Source organism: Lissotriton helveticus, chromosome 12, assembly GCF_964261635.1.
Source record: "Lissotriton helveticus chromosome 12, aLisHel1.1, whole genome shotgun sequence".
In the NCBI taxonomy this organism is placed as follows: Eukaryota; Metazoa; Chordata; class Amphibia; order Caudata; family Salamandridae; genus Lissotriton; species Lissotriton helveticus.
The window spans coordinates 694,425,595-694,446,844 of NC_136073.1; the positions used below are offsets into that span (position 1 = coordinate 694,425,595).

Consider the following 21,250-nt stretch of genomic DNA (forward strand, 5'->3'; position numbering starts at 1 on the left):
GAATAGCGTATTTTCAAACATTGTAGATATTTTAAATAGCACTTTTTTAAATATCGCCCCTACCTCGGCGCGAGATTAGCGTCGCTCCGAGGCTGTTTACAGGCTCTCCCTGCCCACAGCGCTGCCATTTTCCAGGCGCTGACACTTCACTCGACCCACCTCAGCCGCCATCTTGAGGGGAGGTAAGGGTTGCGGTGTAGTGGTTGGACCCCTCCCGCCCTCCCAGAATACTTAAGGGCGTGTATTTCATTCACCGCAACTTTTGTGTACTTCTCCCCTGAGGCAGAAGCCGGGGGATCTTTGCTTTACCTCTGTGTGGATCTGATGCACGTTATTGAATAAGAGTAGCGTATTTTAAAACATTGTAGATATTTTAAATAGCACTTTTTTAAATATCGCCCCTACCTCGGCGCGAGATTAGCGTCGCTCCGAGGCTGTTTACAGGCTCTCCCTGCCCACAGCGCTGCCGTTTTCCAGGCGCTGACACTTCACTCGACCCACCTCAGCCGCCATCTTGAGGGGAGGTAAGGGTTGCGGTGTAGTGGTTGGACCCCTCCCGCCCTCCCAGAATACTTAAGGGCGTGTATTTCATTCACCGCGACTTTTGTGTACTTCTCCCCTGAGGCAGAAGCCGGGGGATCTTTGCTTTACCTCTGTGTGGATCTGATGCACGTTATTGAATAAGAATAGCGTATTTTAAAACATTGTAGATATTTTAAATAGCACTTTTTAAAATATCGGCCCTCCCTCGGCGCGAGATTAGCGTCGCTACGAGGCTGTTTACAGGCTCTCCCTGCCCACAGCGCTGCCGTTTTCCAGGCGCTGACACTTCACTCGACCCACCTCAGCCGCCATCTTGAGGGGAGGTAAGGGTTGCGGTGTAGTGGTTGGACCCCTCCCACCCTCCTCCTGCCCGTCTTGCACATGTATAAAAATACGAGACATTCCCGTCCGCGCAGCGGACGGGCGCAGCGGGCGCGCCAAAGGCAAGCCTGTCGGCGCCCGTCCGCGCCGGGACCGGGCCTAGGGCCCCAACCCTTGGCCGTCCTCTAACCGACCATAATCTGGTTTACTCCCATACTTCTTTAATGGAACTCCGACCATCGTCTGTACCCGGTTGTATAAGGTTGGACCCTACACTGGCATTACATGAACCAACCACGCTCTGTCCACACTGTAACAGTTCCATACCAATAAACAACTTCACAACTCACGTCAAGCAACAAACTAACCTTAATGACGACACCATTGTTATGGCACTCATTAATGCGCGCTCACTGTGCAAGCACAGTCAGGAAATAGCGGACCTCATCATCGATTATAACTTAGATATTCTTTTTATCACAGAAACATGGACCGATGATTCTTCGGATCCAGATTTAGTGATTGCAGTACCAAATGGATATAAAGTCTATCGACAGGACAGAGTACGTAAAAGAAGATGCGGCTTGGCTATCATAGCGAGAGAACGGTTCATAGCTAGAATTGCACCTATTCCATCCACCTCATGCGAAGCGATGCAGTTTGCAATTAAGCTCACCGCTCTTTGTAATTTCAAGGGGGTACTGTTATACCGACCTCCAGGAACAAGGACTGGTTTCCTTGCCAATCTAAGTACCATATTGGAATCATTAGCCACAGAAGAGTCTTTTACGGTACTGGGCGACTTGAACTTTCATTTAGAACAATCTAACCATAGTGACACGTCTGCCCTTATTGCAGATTTGGAGACATTGGGGCTAAGACAATTAGTTGCCTCTGACACTCACTTGGCGGGGCACACCTTGGATGTTATATTCTCCAATGTTGAGGGTCTGCATATATCAGATATCCTACCGATACCTTGGACTGATCATTACGCTATATTCAGTAAAATGACAATTAAGGCACACTCTAGCAAGAAAGCTATCTCCACCGACTTAGGCTCTTTCAAAGATTGGAAGAACTAAACCAGTCAGATCTAAAAATACAGTTGGACCGCACTCGTCCACTGGTGTCCACCGATTCTAACAGGGCTACACAACAGCTCCAGGACTGGCTTGGCCACGCCACCAATCTTTTAGTTCCTATCAAGTCCCTATCCAGGAACAGATCCAAACCGACTGCTCCATGGTATACTGATGAATTGAGAATACAAAAACAATGCAACAGGAATAAGGAAAGGCTTTGGAGGAAAACGTACGATACAGAGAGCAAGACCTGCTATAAAGAGTCATTGGCACTCTACAAAGCAATGATTGTAAAGGCGAAAAAATCATTCTATTCAGAACAAATCAATAAAGCTAAAAACTCAAGCAAGCAATTATATGAGATCACTAAAACACTGTCAGGCAATATCCCCGATCTTATTCCTCCCCCATCACAAATACTGTGCGATGCCTTGGCCAAATTCTTTTTCTCTAAAGTGGACGACATATACCAAGCCTTTACTTCAAAACATACCACGACGAATGCTCCTTCTTCCTGTACTCCCTTGGTAAATGCCTTTACTGGCTTTAAAGTACTCACAACTGATCATATAAGGAACATTGTCTCTACAATTAAAACAGGATCCGCTCTCGACCCCTGTCCTTTTTCATTCCTTCCTCCGGTGATGGACTCTATTATTCCAGTTATCACACAAGTTTGTAACTCCATACTGAGTTCCGGGATATATCCTAACTCGTTAAAAAACACTTTACTAAAACCCCTACTAAAGAAACCTAGCCTGGACAAAAATGAATTAAAAAACTACAGGCCTATTGCAAGCCTCCCTTTTATAGCCAAAGTGGCCGAAAAGGCCATGAATCTTCAATTATCGGAGCATATTGAGAAATACGGACTGCTGGACGATACTCAATTCGGCTTCCGAAAGTATCACGGGACCGAAACTGCCCTGATTAAAGCCGCGGACGATGTCAGAGCAATTCAGGACCAAGGTGGGACAGCAGTTCTAGTACTGCTTGACCTGTCAGCAGCTTTCAACACGGTCGACCACAAGATCTTGGTCGACCGTGTCGGAAAGATGGGTATCTGTCACTCTGCTAGAGATTTGCTTGCATCTTTCTTGGCAGACAGAACACAAGCGGTCACCTTGGGACCTTACCAATCTGCACAGCTCTCGCTGCCGTGCGGGGTTCCTTAAGGCTCATCCCTCAGTCCGACACTATTTAATATCTATGTGTCGGACCTTGCTAATGTTATCAAAGCACATGGGATGAGCCTAACCTCTTATGCGGATGACACGCAATTGGTACTGGCCATCAAGGGTGACGGAGGCAAGGTGGCACAACGCTTCCAAAATGGAATGCGGGAAATTGGAGAGTGGATGGCTACAAATTGCCTCAAGCTAAACTCTGGAAAAACAGAGGTAATCATTTTTGGACCACTCTCACCAGCTTGGTCATCATGCTGGTGGCCGTCAGCCTTTGGAGTACCTCACAGTCCGACAGCTAAGGTTAGGAACTTGGGAGTCATTTTTGACGATGGTCTTAACTTTATGGATCACGCAAACAAAGTAGCAACCACAGCTCACTACAAACTTAGAATGATTAGAAAAATCAGCCCGTTCCTGCCAGAAGCAGCGACTAAGACACTGGTTAGCTCTTTGGTCTTATCGTCCCTTGATTATTGTAACGGCCTATTCCTTAATGCTCAGGTTAGGGTCACGACAAAGCTACAGGCAATACAGAATGCCGCAGCACGTCTGCTTTCTGGAACACCTAAATTCGCGGCCATATCAGATACCATTAAAAAATACCACTGGCTGACGATCCGGAACAGAATTAAGTTTAAATCACTATGTATAGTGTACAAGGCACTCAACGATCAAGGACCTCACTTCCTGAAGGACCAATTGAAACCCTACACACCTTCTAGACAGCTTCGTTCCACCACCCTTAACCAGCTAGTGATACCTCGGTCCAAAACAGTGTCCTGGGGTGACCGCCGCTTTTTAGTAGTGGCACCCAAACTATGGAACACTCTGCCTCAAAACATTAGGCTAAGCCCCTCACTTCTCCAGTTCCGCAAGCATTTAAAAACATGGCTTTTTGATCAATAACTTTCACCAAATTCCTCTGGAGCTTTAATACTGACCTGAAGTTATGCGAATTGTTTAGCGCCAAGACGCCTACGGGTATTCGTTCGCGCTTTATAAATGGCAAAAATAAATAAATAAATAAAAATAGAAAAATGTCTACCACCACTTTGTTGTTTAATACCCAGACTTGCTGATCTTCGAAGTGCCGGCTCAGAGAATCCGCCTGCAAATTTTGTTCCCATGGCAGATGGACCACGGTGATAGAGAGCTTTCTGGCCAGGAGTGAATGCCAAATCGCTTGAGCCTCCAGGGACTGAGGATGAGAGAAATTCCCCTTGCTTGTTTAGGTAGTACATGGTGGACATGCTGTCCGTTTGTACCAATATCGATTTGGTTTGTATCGATGGGTAGAACGCCTTGAGGGCTAGATGTACTGCCCTTAGTTCTAGCATATTTATATGATATGATTGTTCTTTGATCGACCACCTGCCCTGCGTCTGTAGACGACCCATGTGCGCTCCCCAGCTCTGAATTGAGGCATCTGTGATCAGGGATTGTGTCGGGGGGGTTTGATGGAAAGGAACTCCCATCAAGAGATTTCTCCGGAGAGTCCACCAGGGAATGGAAGCTTTCGCAGACTGGGAAAAAATAATTCTGTCTTCCCATTGTGCCGACATCTGGTCCCATGTGTCTTCCAAGTCCTGTTGAAGAGGTCTCATCCTCAGCCTGGAGTTGGGAACCGGAAAAATGCAAGATGCAAGTCAAGCGACTTGACGAACTGAGGGTTGAGGGGCTTGAAGGAGATTGCACTTCTGTTGGATTGATAATAGGTTCTCCTCCGAAGGAAACACTTTTCCTACACTGGAGTCCAGGGTAGCCCTAGATAGTGTATCCTTTGGGTGGGTTGATGGATTGATTCCTCCATATTTACATGAAGGCCGAGGCGCTGCAGTAAGTTCAGGCATATTCGATAGTGGTCTTGTACCATTTGAGGTGAGGAGCCCTTCAGAAGCCTATCGTCTAGATATTGGTAGACGAACAGACCTTGGCGACGTAAAGCCGCGGCTACCACTGCCATGCATTTCGTGAACACTCGAGGAGCAGATTTCAGGCCGAACGGAAGGATAATGTTTTGTGCCTACCATGAAGCGTAGAAACGTTTTGTGCAGTGGTGCAATTGGGTCATGGAAGAAAGCATCCTGGAGGTCTATCGAGCACATCCAATCCCCTTTTTGAAGATGTAGGTATATTTGATGGAGCGCCAGCATGCAAAACCTTTCTTTTTTGATGTTTTTGTTTAGGAGACATAGATCAAGAATGGGTCTGAACTTCTCTTCTAAACGCTTCTTCTGTATGATAAAATACCTGAAGTATACCCCTTCTCCTTTCTGTGATGGGGGAACTTTTTCTATGGCCAATTTTTATAGTAGAGGAAAGACCTCTCGACGCAAGAGTGGAAGCTGGTGAACTGTTGGTTTCCCTGGCGGAATGGACTTGGGGGGGGGGGGGGGGGGGCATGAAAACGTAGTGTATAGCCATTCATCAATATATTTAGCACCTGTTATGTTATGTTATGTTATGTTATCCGGATTTATAGAGCGCACAGATGCCCCAGCAAAGGGGCGTCCTGGTGCTAGAACAGAACAAAAACCGGACAGAAGGTGGAAGACACAACACAACAACAGAATTAAGGACCTGAGGGGAAGAGAAAGGTTTTAACAGCCTTCCTGAAAGCGAGGAGCTCATTAATGGCACGAATGTGGACAGGCAAGGAATTCCATAACTTGGCGGCGAGGACTCGGAAAGATCGACCGCCAGTCCTGGATCTCTTGAAACGAGGAACAATGGCAAGGTGGAGAGCAGTAGACCTCAGAGAACGAGCAGGAACATAAGGGGAAATAAGTTGCTGCAAAATCTGAGGGGAAGAGAGCTTTAAAATTTTAAATGTCAGTATCAGGGATTTAAACTTTATTCTCTGTGCCACCGGAAGCCAATGGAGATTAGAGATGGTTTTTCTAGCTGAGCAGAATCTGGGTAAACCAACCAGGGCCCTGGCAGCAGCGTTTTGGACGCGACCTATTGATCGTTTGTTATTTTGCGCCACTCTTTTATATGTCCAGAGATACTTCCTCCCACTGGAGTGGGTGACGGCGACGGAGGAAGTGAACCCTCATTGTTTGCCGGTGTTCTTGGCAGTTGAGGAGGACTGTCGGGACGTTCCTCTACCTCTAAGAAGGGCGACATCCTTGATATTGAGGTTTGTATTGGGACCATTGAGGGGTTTGAACCCTCTGATGGTAAGCTCTACGATTGTAAGGCCTGTACCAACATCTAAATTCGTTCTTTTTCTCCAAACCGACAGCTTTGAGAGTGTCTAGTTCAGACTTCATGCGGGCCATCTACTCATCAGTGTCAGAGACGAACAGCCGATTTCCGGTAAAAGGAAGGTTCAGGATGCGTTGTTGACCCTCCGGTTTTAATGCTGTAAGCAGTAGCCAGGAGGATCTTGTCGCGTATACCCCATGCGAATATGAATGAGCAGCTAAGGATGCCCCATCCGCAGCCGCACTGATCGTTAGGTTGGCCACGAGGGCCCCTTCCTGGAGAATCTCTCCAAAGTCTTGGCTGTCTTCTTTGGGTGGCTGTTCTTTGAAGCGTTCCAGAGAGTCCCATAACACTCTATCATAACGGCCCAACACAGCCGACGCACTTGAAACTTTAAAAAAAAGCTGCTGCAGAGCCACAATCTTTTCTACTAGAGCCCAGGAGCTAGACTAGAGTCCTGGGCTCTGCTCTGTTTACCAGAGGTACTGTGAAATATGAAGCAACTGCATGGGACTTCTTAGCAGCCGCAATTATCACCAAATCTGGTGGAGGATATGACCTGAGTAACAGGGGATCTTGTTCTGCAGTTTTGTACTTCTTTAAGATCCTTCCTGGGGCTGTTTTGACTGTTGCAGGAGTAGGAAAAACATCCATGACTGGTTGCAGAAGACCAGGAACTAATGGCAGCAAAGGTCTTGATGCGGATCTCTGATTAGAGTTTCAAAAATAATAGATGACAATGTCTGAGGTGTAGACATTTCTATATTCACCTTTTGTGCCCCTCTAGACAGAACATCATGAAATGTGTTGATGTCGTCAACAGGTGAAACTCTGGCGGGTGGACTGTCCGTCAGAGATTTGGAGAATAACCCCTCTTGGAGGAATGGGTTGAAGAAGAAGACCAGGAAGGTGATCTTCATCTCCTATGAAGATGAGAAGAGAATCTTCGTGGAGGAGATTTATCGCTCTGGCGGACCCTGGAGGGAGTGGTGGGTGATCGGTCAACTGCCTGCACCAGCCGAGCCAGAGGGGATCTATAGAGAGGGCTTGAATAGTTCAAGGTCTGTTGAACCTGTGAAGATTTTTTCTGCCAATAGTGAACCGGGAGAAGCCACCTAGGCGAGAGATGCACTGAGGGAGAATTGTGTACTTCCTCTTGTTGGGTAGGTGGAGTCGTGATCTCTGGGGTAGTTTTGTACCCTCCACTGTGAGGATGAAGAAGATTAACTTCTTGATGTTAAGATGAATTGCGGTAATCCTGCAGCCCAAACTGATGGTTCCAAACGGTCTTTTGAAGAAGAATGGTTTCTTCTTGAGGTCCAATGGTGTGACGACGTCGACAATGAATGTCTCGACGTCGATAGACTATGCGCCACTAAGACCTGTGAGTCCAATGAAGGCGTTTCTGCCTTGGCATCAGTATTGCATGCTCCGACGTTGACCAACGTTCTGTCGTCGTAGACTTTTGTTTTGACGTTGGAAGAGTAGTACCCAACAACGTACCATGGCTCGACGTCGAACGCCGGGTAGGTATTGGAGAAAACCTTCTCAACGTCGACCCTCTTGATGCCGTCAATCTTGGCCTCGACGTTGAGCTCCGTCTTGTGGGCTGCAACGAAGGAGTCTTTCTCGACACTGAGTCTTTTCTTATCGCTGATGATCTTGACCGGGACGTCGAGCGTCTTGATGGCTGCAACGGAGGGATCTGTTTCGCCGGAATCCTTCGACGTCGTTGATGGTCTAGGCCTCGACTTTGACCGCCGCCTGGTTGTTGGCAACGGAGGGCTGTGCTTCGATGTCAAACCCTGAATAGACGGCGACGACGGAGAGCAGTGCCTTGATATTGGGTGGTCCAGCAGCAACAGAAAGCGACTCCTCGACGACACCCGGTTGACGGTGGCGGAGGGACCGTTGACGTACCTCCATGTCTGGAAGACTTCGAAGATGACTGATGTTCTCTCGACGGCAAGCACGCCGTTGATGGGAGTGTTGTCGACGTTTTCTTCGCCGGCGGAGGCATTCTTGGCGCCGAGCCCAATACCGATGAACAGCAGGCTGTTACCTTGCTTCTGGACGAAGATCTAGGTCTCTTCTTTTTCTGCCTCACAGGAGACTGGCCACTAGAGGTGGAAGCTTAACCTTTTTCAGAGAGTCCATGAAGGCAAATCCTTTCCCTCTCTTTGAGAGTCTGTCTTGAAAAAGACTGACAGTGTTGACAAGTCTCAGGAGCATGAGAATCCGGAAGGAAAAGGATACAGACAGAGTAGGAGCCTGTTTTGGCCTTCTTCTTGCCACAGAAAGGGCAGGGATCAAACAGGGAAGGCATTTCAGGTAAAAAAACACTAAACTCTTGAAGAGAAAAGGTAAAGAAATACTCCAACAGGTGCAAAATGTTGAAGTATAAAGATTTAGTTGAAAAAAGAATCAATTCCTGACTGAAAGTCCAAAATCTGAGGAGCTGATTAACCAGGGTCCTGATTAAAGGAATTATATGTTTTCATATAAAATGTTTATATATTTTCCGGGGTCCCCGCGCATGGGCGGGAATATTAAGTGCTTATGACTTTGATGAGGATCCTCTAGAAGAGAACCTGTTAGTATACAGATGGTAACTGTCTCCTCTGGTTATTTCCAGTGCAGTGCATCATTGCAAAACCAGATGTTCTGGATCAGTGCACATTTATCTTGCAACAGTAGAAGGTCTAAGAGGAGACACATCTTGTTACGCAGTGTCGTACAGCCACAGGGCGGATCAAACACTGCACTTCTCTCTTTTTTAATTTTTTATCCCAACTCCCCATTCTCCAGGGGCCATGCTTTGTTTACGGATATTCCATTCCGGGAACAGGCTAGACCCTGAGAGGGATAAGAAGTCCAGCATCGGCTCCAGTGTCATCTCCGCAGATGGGACCAGGTGAGCGCATGACAATGGGCCCTTGAATTGCGCTATTTGTAAAGTAAGTGTTGTACTGTGTGGGGACTGCAGCTGGCAGTGTGAATGCTTTTCCGTGTGTAACGCATGAAAGGCATGTGAAAGGACTTTCAAGTGGTTGGTGCCTTGCCGTGGCTTTACAGCTCACGGGTTTTAAGTCAATGGTTCGCTGATATGATGTTGAAATTATTAACAATGACTTTTGCAGATTTTATTTCGTAAAGTCACTGGTGGATCATTTAATTACCCTCATGCCATATCCAACCAATATGGTTGTGATTGACTAGTCGATGGGTGTGCAATAATGTTTTGGTGTTTTTTTGCTTTTTACTGTCTGTGCAGGCTCTCTCTGTAGTGAGCACCTTTTGTGCACACATCCTTTTGGAAATGGGTCACTAGGCGTACAATATGTTGTATGTTTTGTGTAGATCCCACAAGTTTTACCAACCAGAAGCCCTTGTAAATTTGATTAATTGACAAAAAAAATGCTTCTCACATTTCTGTGTGGCACAGTTGTGGGATCACCAGGCCAGCACTAATTAATTACTACCCAGGGTTCCCCCAGGTGTCCCGATAAAAATTCTACCTAACTTGTGTGGGTGGGCCAAGTGTCTGCAACAGGGAAGGGCCCAAAACGTATTGTAGAGACATCAAAATTATCGATCACAAAACGACCTTGTTTTGCAAGGGGGGCATCTCCGTTTTTGGTCTGGGGCTCGGCGGTCATGTAGGGAAACCTACAAAACCCACACATACCTGAAAACTAGACACCCCAGAGAGGGGTGACTTGCATAGATCCTCCAACGTTTTCTTACCCAGAATCCCCTGTAAACCCCAAATTCAGCTCAAAAGTCATATTTTCCTCCCATTTCTATGTGGGAATGTTGTGGGCTTACCGGGCCGGCACAAATTTCCTGCCACCGTGTATTCCCCAGGTGTCCCAATAAAAATGCTACCTCATTTGAGTGGGTGTGCCAAGTGCATGCAACAGAGAAAGGTCCAAAACGTAATGTAGTGATAATAACTACTGTAGGTGTACTAATTGTTCTGGGGTTGGCAAACATGTAGGAAATCCTATCAACCCCAGACATGTATGAAAAGTAGATATCAAGCGGATTCCAGTGAGATGTTGCTTGTGTGGATCCTGTAATGCTTTATTACCCAGAATACCCTGTGAAGGTGTAACATTGATTAAAAGTCCTCATTTTCCTTGCAGTTATGTGACGTAAACTACAGGAATGTGCAGGGATCCACAAACCTCCTACCACCCATCGTACCCCACTTGCTTTGATAAAAACACTACCCCACTCGTGTGACAGGATCTAGTGCCTGTTACAGGAATGGATAAATCGAGGGTCAAAAGTAGTCCTTCATGAGGACTACTGGTGACCCTGGTGAGATCTATTCCTAACGCGGGCAACTAGGCCCAGACATACAAGAGGGGTTGCATTTTTATTGGGATAGGTGGGGAAACACTGGGTGGTCGGAATTTTGTGGACCCCTGCATATTCCTGTACTTTACATCACAGAAATGAAAGGGAAAAGTTGCATTTCTATTTAATGTTACATCTTTGCAGGGTATTCTGCGTAAGAAAACATTAGGGGATCTACGCAAGCCACACCTCCCTGGCTCCCTTGGGTGTCTAGTTTTCAGCAATGTCTAGGTTGAGCTAGGTTGGGTTTCCCTAGATGGCCTCGGAGCCTGGGACCAAAAATGCAGATGCCCCGCTTGCAAAACTAGGTCGTTTTGTGGCAGATCATTTTGTTGTCTCCACAACACATTTTGGGCCCTCCCTGTCAATGGCACTTGGCCCACCCACACAAGTGAGGTAACATTTTTATCCTGACACTCGGGGGAATGCTGAATGGTAGGAAATTTGTGCCGGCCCGGTGATCCCATAACTTTCCCACACGGAAATGTGAGGTAAATGTGACTTTTTAGCTAAATTTGAGGTTTGCAGGGGATTCTGGGAAGGAAAATGTTAGGGATCCATGAAAGTCACAACTCCCTGGACTCCCCCGGGTGTCTGTTTTTAAAAAATGTGCCTGTTTGGTACGTTTCCCTAGCTGCCGGTTAAGCTGAGGCCCAAAATCCTCAGCTACCTACATTGCAAAAAACATGTTTTTCATTGGAAAAATGTGATGTATCTACGTTGTGTGTGCCACTTGGTCTAACCACACAAGTGAGATACAGGTTTTCTAGGGAGACTTGAGGGAGCTCTAAGTGGTATGACAATTGTGGCTGTATGCAGATTCCAGGACTTTTCCCCACAGAAATTCAAGGAAAATTTGCTTTTTAGGCAATGTTTGAGCTTTGCACCGCATTCTGGGTAAAATAAATCCTGGTGAAAGCCACACAAGTCATCCCACCCTGGACTCCCCCAGGTGTACAGCTTTCAAAAGATATGCTGGTTTGGTAGTTTCCCTTGGTGCTGGGTGAGCTGCAGTCCAAAATAGCTAGCCACATTGTGAAAAAACATGCATTTTGCTGGGTGAAATATCTCATAGGTCATGTTTTGTGTCGCAGGCGGATGGCCCAGCCACACAAGTGGGGACCCATTTGCATTGGGCGATATGTGGGAATACAGAATAGTAAAACATTTGTTATTACCAAATACATATCTCTACAATTGTACCTATCAAATGTAAGCAAGTGTGTAACACAGAAGACGTTTTACAAAAATGCCCTCTGAAACACCTGCCAGTATGTGTACCCATAAATTCAGAGAAGTACAAACAACCATTGTTCCTAACCTCAGTAGCTGGTGTACATTTCAGAAATACAGAGTTTTCCTTAATACCCTTTTTACATTCTTTTTATTTTACCATCTGAATGATATATTGTAAGTACACAATGTAAAACCACTGTATGGTCCAGCTCGGTTGTTTGCTCTGGGTACCTAGGGTTCCTATAGAACTGACAAGCACTATAGATTCCCACAACCAGAACGGTCCAGTGGACGAAAGAGTATATTGCTTTAAGAAATCTGCCATAGTTAGAAGAAGTTACAGATATAAACAGACCCAAATGGCTGTTATTTTCAACTCAATTTAAATATTTCTTTTTAATTTCAACTGTTACTTATTATAGGACAACCTTGAAGGAGCTACAAAAATGACCACTTGCTGAATTCACTATTTTGTCTAGGTTTCAGAAATGCATAGCTTTCCAGGATCCCCCATTGGTTCCATACCAGTTTCTCCACAACCTGGAAGGAGGTTGCAAGCACAAAAAATAGGAACAATGGGTTATCTCCGAGTAAAATGCTAAAACTGCATAAAGAATTTGGTTTTCTGATTCAAGTCTGCCTGTTCATTAAAGCTGGAAAGATGGTGATTTTAGCACTGCAAACCTTTTGTTGATGCCATTTTCAGGAACCAAAAACAGATGCTTTCTTCTGCAGCACTTTTTCCATTCCCCCCCCCCCCAAATGTAGCCATATTTTGTCTAATTTCTCGGTCCCACCTAGGGGAATTCACAAAACCTGGGTACAATTAGAATCCCCAGAATTTTGGAAAACATTGCGCAAATTTGGCATGGATTCCGAATGTGAAAAAAAATGATGGAGCCCAAACTACCCCAAATAGCCAAAAAAGGGTTCAGCACTGGGGACAAAAAGGCACAACAGATAAGGGGTTGATAAACCTGTTTTAAAGTAGATCGGTTGGACCACATATATGTAGGAAAGTAGGATCTGCTTTCATGGTTATCCCCACTTTTTGATGGTGTCATTCTGTTTCCTGACTAGTCTGACTCGGATCCTGCTAATCAGGACCCCAATCACTGTGCTCTCTGCCTAAATTGGACTATGGTACGTACTTTGGTACCTTCCTAATTGGCTACTGGTGTATCCTTCTAAGTCCATAGTATATGGCACTAAGGTACTCAGGGCATAGGTACACCAGGGGTCTCCCATAGGCTGCAGCATGCATTATGCCAACAATGAGAGCCCACTTAAACTGTGGTACAGGCCTGCCATTGCAGCCTCTGTTAGTTGGTGCAATCACCACTCATCATAGATATAAGTTTCCTTATATTTGAGGTCACTGTGCTTAAAACCTATAAGTCACCCGTAAAGTAAGCCTTTCATTCCTTAATGCAGGAGGATGGGTTATAGGTTTGAGGGTGCCCTGCATGAGCAGGACACCCCCTACAAACCCAGGAGTCGATTCTCCAGGCTTTGTAAGTGTGGTCAGACATTTTATACATATAGTGGACATTAAGTCAATTACGAGATGTCTAACTATATATTGGCTGCACCAAAACCGGTCACGTTTGGTATCAAACATGTTGGAATCCTACCCAAACACTGATTCAAGTGTTGGATGTAGGATCCCATGTACTGGGGGGCTCCCGTAGGGAGCCATCCTGTTTTCCCACTACCAGCCTTTCAGGGTTTAACAGCAAGCTGGTGCAACTGCCGACCACAGACACGATTTTGTTCTCCTGCTGCTGCACTGCGCTCAAGCAGGGGAAGGTAGAACAATAGGTTTCCTGTCACATGGAGGTGTGACCACCTCCCATACAGGGATTAGAGTATTGGGCTGGGGTGGGGGTGCTTGCCAACACCACCAGACTGCTTTGAAGGGCATATTCTGTGCCCTCCATGCATACTCCAGATGGAACCAGTTCAGCAATCTGTTGGCTCTCGCTCTGGAGCGAAAGTGGACAAAGGACATGGGAGTATCGTACCCTCTGTCCAGCCCCTCCTCTGGGAGGTATCCCTGTATCGTCCCAACCCTCTTCTTTGGGCACTTAAGGGCTTACCTGTGGTCTGTTCTTCAGATTCATTGTGGGACAAGATTTAGACTGGAAACCACTTCTACTTCTACCGTCTGCGCACTCTGGACTGCGTTGGACTTCGCTTTGGGAACCGAGACTGTCTGGGAAGTCTCCTGCTGCCCCTGCTCTCGTCGTCCTGATAGTCTTCTGCGTCATCTGACCCCGTGCTTCAGCCAGGTTTTTCTTCAAGCCTGTGGGCATCAAAAACACCCAAAGCAATCTCCCTTAGAGTGAAAGAGTCACTCCCCTACCTCTGCAGGCACCGCAACTAAGCTGACCGGTCTCCTGCTACAGAAGTCCTCTGACTTCGAAATGCCCAGCAACACAGGTGGTGGTTCGGCAACTCCCTCGAGGCCTACAGTATCTTCTCACCAAGTTTGAGGTCCGTATCCCTCGTCAGAACTGCTGGAACAGCACCCCTTTGCACCACTTAGACTTGCTGTTGCTAAGGCTTGTTAACTCTCTTTTCCAGAGTTATTGGGGCTCCAAGAAGTCTAAAGCATCTCTTCCTCCCAATATCTTCATCCTCACTGAATCATCTGCACTGTGGGCCTGCACCTTTGGTGAGCTGCTCGAGGCCCTCTGGCGACTCCCGTTCCTTCGGCCTGTGTGTCCTCTTGTGGGTCTTCTTTAGCTCCAGTGGGCGCCCCTGCTTGCTCGGTGCCTCCTCTGACTCTCCTGCCTTTGGTGAGTCCCTTAGATCTTGCTGATCCTGAAACTGCCCCTTATTTGTTTTCCACGTCTGTTGCTGCTGCCAAGGACTGTTGGTGCTCCCGCCAGACACCAATGCCCTGTTTCTCGACTTCCGACATGGGACAGCTCATGAATGGCTCCTGGACTTCCACAGCATGGCCTGGTCCTCACAGCTGGACCAATAAGGTCATAGTCAACTCTTCTACATCTTCCATCATTGTTGATCATTGTTCTTCCGTGCCTCCTGGTGACTCCTGAGTGGCAAAGACTCTGACCCCTTTCCTTGCAGATACTTCTCTTCAAGAATCCATTCTTGATTTCCACTGGACTCTTTCACCTTCTTCGCCAGCAGCATCTTTACTGAAGTCCTCCATTGTTTGCACCTATGTACCCGGCTTCCCTGTTGTAGGTATCCTGGCTCCTTGGATATACACAGGTGGGGTGACTCTCCAACTTTCCGTCTTCCACAGGGTTTCTTCAGGTTCCACTGGAAAGGGGCCTTCTTCAAAATTGCAACCGGGACTCCACATTGACTTGCACTGAGTATGCTGCTGAGTTTCCACTCTGCATACAACCTCTGTGGGATTACTGGGTACTTATCTCGGGTGGTTCCTTCGGTCCCCAGCTCTTCTAAGTATTCTGGATCAAGTCTCGACTTCAGTCACAGTTCGCAATCCACTTTGTTAGTATATGGTTTGGTCTCCCTCTGGGGACCACTGTGCATTTGTGGTACTTACCTGTTCTCCTTTTGAAATATTGTGTTGGCATCTCCAGGTCGGAGACATACCAATGTGATAGTGATTATGTATAATAAATAAAGCTATTTTTATTATTACGCTGTGTGGTTCTTTTTCGTTTGACCTACACTACATGATTAGTACTGGTGAAACAAGCTGCTTAACACTCCTGGACTAAGCCTGAAGCTACTCTCCATAGCTACCACTTAGAGAGCTTTCTATGGTTGTCTAAGACCAATGAAATCACCATAAGGGCTGTCTGGATTAGTGCAGAGTGCTTCACTTAAATAAGTGTGCACCATCTACTAAGCCAGCCTCATACAATATACTTTTTAAAATGTTTTACTTTTTTCATTTCATAGTTGTAAACATTTTGAATGTCAGGTACTTTGTGTTTTGATGGCTTAGCTAAACATACTTCAGTTTTATAGTAAAACAACACAATAAAATATTCATATAAATAAAAATGGTGCATCATCTGAATGAAAAGTTGGTGGTACCTGATATGTCTCTTGGCAGATCCAGACAGATTCTGGAAAAGATCCCTTCCCCTTTTATGATAATTTCCTCTGGCTCTAAGTGAGCTATTTGCAGCTGGAATTGACTGTCAAAGACTTCAGGCACACCAGGAAAGTAATAAACTTTCATTAACTGCTCCCCACCTGAATCAATGTATCCCTGCACGAAATAGAATTAAAACAAATCAGACAGTTCATAGTAGAACACATTTGTAGGAATAAAGTCTGATACTTTTTCAAGTGACTAGAAAGTACATGTGATCTTCAAATACTTAAATTAAAAATACTTTTCAAGTTTAGAAATAAACTCTTCTGGCTGTTTAATGTAATGAATGTCAAATTAAGTCAATCGAAATTAAGAAACACCTTAGAAACTAAGTTTTGTTTAGGTTTTTGGAAACATTATGAATTTTTATATTGGAATAAATTACATTTCTTTGAATTATGTGAAAATCAAATTAAAGCTTTCACTTGAAACTGAATTGTGAAAATCAAGGTTTATGCTGTGAAGCAACCAAAGTGGGTAATCTATAAATGATAATAGAATTCTTAACGTGACTATAATTTTTATTATCGGACAGCAAGTTTACTCTCAGGTCAACACCCAGGTGAAGTTTGCCTACAATTTTAGTAATTTGCTGTAATTGCTATATATCAAATTTGTCACAAAATTCAGAGAAGCGCTTTTAATTTTTGATTTGGAGGATATTTCTTCAACATTGATTTTCATTTGCTGAAGGCAGTGAGAATAGTTGTTTGGCTGGAGTCTTCCCACAGCTGCAAGCTGGAATAGCCCAACACTGCAAACACAAGGAGATGATGGATGGAGCGCTGAAACTTTTCAGACACTCAACCCAGTCACAGATCTGGTTTGAATCCATCATCATTCTTTAGCTCACTTCGCCACCTCAGTTCAGACTCAGCTTTATGCAAATCAGTCCTGACCTTGTGCCTCATGGGAATAGTCCAGCCCAAACTACCAAGCCAGGACTTCCCTGAACCAGAAACAAGCATTCTGGGACTGGTTTCTGGGTAACACCCTTCATCAGCCAGGCTAGCTTGAATCCAGTCAAAGTGAGCAAGGGACTCACGTCTGGGCACACCCGCCAACTTAGGGCGAACAAAGCAAACACAAGGAGATGATGGATGGAGAGCTGAAACTTTTCAGTTACTCAGACTGTGTGCACATCCAAAGTTAATCAGTCATCTGATGTATTTAGTGTATACATCTTTCTGATTTCTTGCAGGACATAAAGTATTATCTGCTTGTGTTTCATTTCATATTATTATCCATGCATTTAATAGTTACATTTGCCTTGTGTGTTATTATTGCATATATATGGAAATTTGGCAAGACTCATTTAAGATGGTGGGTGGCAGACTCCTTATCGCACAAGTTACTACTTGTGTAACGATATATCTGTAAGAGACATTAGTTAGTGATAGATTCCTTACCTTAGAATATCCCCAGGCGTCAGACTGGATCCGGAATTTTTTTGCGTAGCAGTACCCATGCGCGTCGGTAGGCGTCGTCCGCGGCTCTGCGTCCGTCGTCGGCGTTGTGGGCGCCGTGATGACGTCGTCGGACTACTTAGACGCCGCCTCCGCGTGCTGACGTCAGTTCTTATACACAGCTTATCCGCACCAGAAATGCAGAGCCATGCTAAAACCAACACTGGTGCCATGAAACTAGGGCCCTGAAAGGGGATGACCTTAACCCTAGATATCGGTTCGCAGAACGGGGATGATGGGTGGGTCGGTAAGGAATCTATCACTAACTAATGTCTCTTACAGATATATTGTTACACAAGTAGTAACTTGTGCATCTGAAAGAGACACGTTAGTGATAGATTCCTTACCTTAGAATAGATACCCCAGGAATACCAACCCCGGTGGTGGGTCTGCGAACCAATAATCGCACCAGAAAGTCCTGGAGGACGGAACGGCCAAAGAAGCCATCCCTCCGGACTTGGCTGTCCAGGCAGTAGTGTCTTGTGAACGTGTGCGGCGAAGCCCACGTAGCTGCCTGACAAATGTCCTGCAAGGGGACTCCCTGGCCCAGGGCCGTAGTAGTCGCCGTGGCCCGAGTGGAATGGGCCCTCAGCCCAACAGGAGGTTCCTTTTTAGCCAATGAGTAGCATGCCTGGATGCACAACACGATCCACCGAGAGATGGTCCGTTTGTGCACCGCCCGTCCCTTCTTAGCGCCCACGTAACCAACAAAGAGTTGGTCATCCACCCGGAACTGGCGTGTGCGATCCAGATAGAATGAGAGCGCATGTTTTGGGTCCAGGCGGTGGAGTCTCTCTTCCTCTTTCGAGGGATGTGGAGGCGGAAAGAAGGTGGCCAAGGTGATGGACTGCCCGATGTGGAAGGCTGTGACTACCTTGGGCAGGAAAGAGGGCCTTGTCCGCAACACAACCTTGTCCGGATGGACAGAAAGGAATGGAGGTTTGGAAGAAAGAGCCTGGAGCTCACTCACTCTCCTGGCAGAGGTGATGGCAACCAGGAAAGCAGTCTTCAGAGTAAAAAGGCGGAGAGGACAGTTTTGAAGTGGCTCAAAGGGAGCGCACATCAGATAAGTAAGTACAAGGTTCAAGTCCCACTGGGGCATCACGATTGGAACAGGAGGGAACATGTGTGTGATGCCCGGGGGGGCGTGGCTAGCTGGCCACGATGGCGGTCGGAGGTCGTTAGAGCTCCGGTGCTGCCGGGAAGCCATTATCCTGCGACGGCCGCCACGGAGCTGATTACCGCCCAGGGAAGGACGCTCTTGACTGTGCTGCCCTCCCGGGAGCCTCCGGCAGACGAAGGGGCGGTGCGGCGAGTCCTGGCGCTGTTGCGGCCTAGTCCCTGGCCAAAAGCCGGGGCCTCAATTTTGCGGCCGGTCGGGCCTGCCTGCGACCTGGTGCGGCCTACGTGGGGCTGGGGGCTGCTCCACGGCGACCGGAACTACCTGCGTAGACCCGACTACACGGAGGGCCCCTGAGGCGATTGCGGGCTATGAGTAAAGACCGGCGGAGCCCGGTAGAGAAACGGACTCCGGATTCGGACGCGGACGGCGGCCGGGCCGTGGCGTCGCCTCTTGCTGTTACGCTGAGGACCCGCCTGCCATAGAGGTACGAGGGGCGACCCTGCAACCGGCGGGATCGAGGAAGCCGACCCTGCACCTTTGGCGGGCCCCCCCCCCTTTTTTTGACGGACCCCCTGCCCTCCCCCCTGGCCCGAGGGACTCCTGGATATAAAATTGGGTGACGAGGCAGCCATCTTCTCTGGAGGGTTCTGGGGACACGGAGATTGGCGCTACGATACATCGGCGGCCCCCTCCCTGGGCCCCCCTCCACCCCCACTCTATCTACGCGGAAGGCGCTTGTTGGAAGACTGACCTTGCGGCACCCTGCTGATTCTGCTGCGTCGACTGGAGCTGTGGACTGGGCGCAGGTCCGCGACTTGTGAGGGGCTTGGCGGGCTGTACTTGAACCGGGCCTACGCAGAAGGCCACCGCACAGCGGCTGCCCCCCCCCTCCCCCCGGCCCCCTGCATAATCGAGTCTGCAAACGTGAGGCCTACAGAGACGCGGCACGATTATTGCGACTGGTCAGTGCCCACGGACGGGGCTGAAATACTGACCCCTGCATTTTGCAAGGAGATTAGGAGGTTGCCCTACGACGAACAACATGGGACGGAGGGGGGTGAAAGCGGCCGATCTTAAGGATGGTACTCCTACCGACAACGTCTCGGATGAGACCCCCGGCGATCCTGCGCCCGGAACTGCGGCCTCTGGCCATCAGGGTGACAAACTAGATCCTGATCCTTAAAGAAATTAAGGGTTCCAGAACTGCGATGGAGATGCAATTGGGTACCCTTACCTCGAATCTCTCCCTGCTTAAGGCCGATCACTCCAAGTTGTCGGACAAAGTCAAGGACCAGGGTCTGGCGCTGACGGATCTTACCCCGACGGTGGCTGAACACACAGATTCTATTCAGCGAATCCAGCATCAGGTACAGACTCTTTTGGATAGGGTGGAAGATGCGGAAGGACGCAATAGACGAAATAACATCCGCGTCATAGGCCTGCCGGAACGGTGTGAGGAGCCCCACGCAGCGGAATTTATGGAGGCCTGGTTCCGGGAGCATGTTGCTACGGACGGCCTGTCCCTGTACTTTTGCGTGGAGAGGGCACACAGGATTCCTACGGGTCAGCCGAGCCCAGGCCGATCGCCCCGGCCCCTGATTGTGAGGATCCTCAACTACCGGGATAGGGACACGTTACTTCGACAGGCCCGGCTGAAGGCTGTCATAGAATATGAAAACAAACGCATCTCACTTTACCCGGATTACACCAATCTAGTGCAGAAACAGCGCTCCTCATACTATGAGATTAAGAGAAAACTCCAGAAAGCCATGCTCCGCTATGCCCTGCTGTTCCCGGTGCGACTCAAAGTGATCCATGAAAATAAGACCCACTTCTTTGACAACCCTACAGATGCGGAAGAGTGGCTGGAAGTGATGGATATTGAACGAGATGCAACCCAGACTCCGGGCTCGACGTCCAGTGGAGCTGGAGACGGAGCGGCCCCGAAGACTGGCGGAGAGGATCTGGGAGGCCCGGGATCGAGAGGTCGGGGGCCTCTGGCCCACGAGCAAAAACGAGGTCAAGTGGACGCCATCGCGATGGTGGGTTCCTTCAGAGACGACCGAGAACAAGTGAATACGGACACGGAGGACAGCACTGTACATTCGGACTCTGAGAACAGCTTGGTACTTTTCCCGAACGTGACGCCCCGAGCGGCGGATGAACTCTTGGACACTGCCTTGGAATAATGGCTGCTGTGAATGTACTCTGACTCGCTGAGTCCACCTGGTATCCTTTTCTACTTTTGTAACCTTTATGAGGCTGTGTGGGGGGGGGGGGGGGGGGGGAGGAGGCGAAGGAGTGGGGTGCGAGGGATCCCGAGAACAAGAGGCATGTAAGTTGTTTCGCAATAAATGAGTGCTCTTGCAAGGTTATGATCCTGGCTGCTGCCCCCTACAATGTGAACTGAAATAGGCCACCACCCTGAACTATCACAGACACACCTTACTGGTTCTGCGGGATTGAAAGGGGGGGCCCCCCCCCAAGCGAAGGCCGGTAACAGTGACTAATTGTAAGTAATGTCCCTCCCGGCGGCGCCGTTGAGCAGGCGGCACCGATTGACATGGTCCATCGGATGTGGCTTAAGTGCAGCAGACCCCCCAAGA

The 21,250-nt window shown here is 47.8% G+C and overlaps 1 protein-coding gene across 2 annotated transcripts in view; it reads right to left on the bottom strand.

Moving 5' to 3' along the window:
- HYDIN (HYDIN axonemal central pair apparatus protein) overlaps positions 1–21,250 on the bottom strand; it is a 3,619,565-nt gene that overhangs the window by 2,354,863 nt on the left and 1,243,452 nt on the right. For both annotated transcript variants that reach the window (XM_078670948.1, XM_078670947.1), the window contains exon 29: positions 15,992–16,169. In XM_078670948.1, the coding sequence (XP_078527074.1) occupies positions 15,992–16,169 (178 nt within the window). The remainder of the gene's footprint in view (positions 1–15,991; positions 16,170–21,250) is intronic.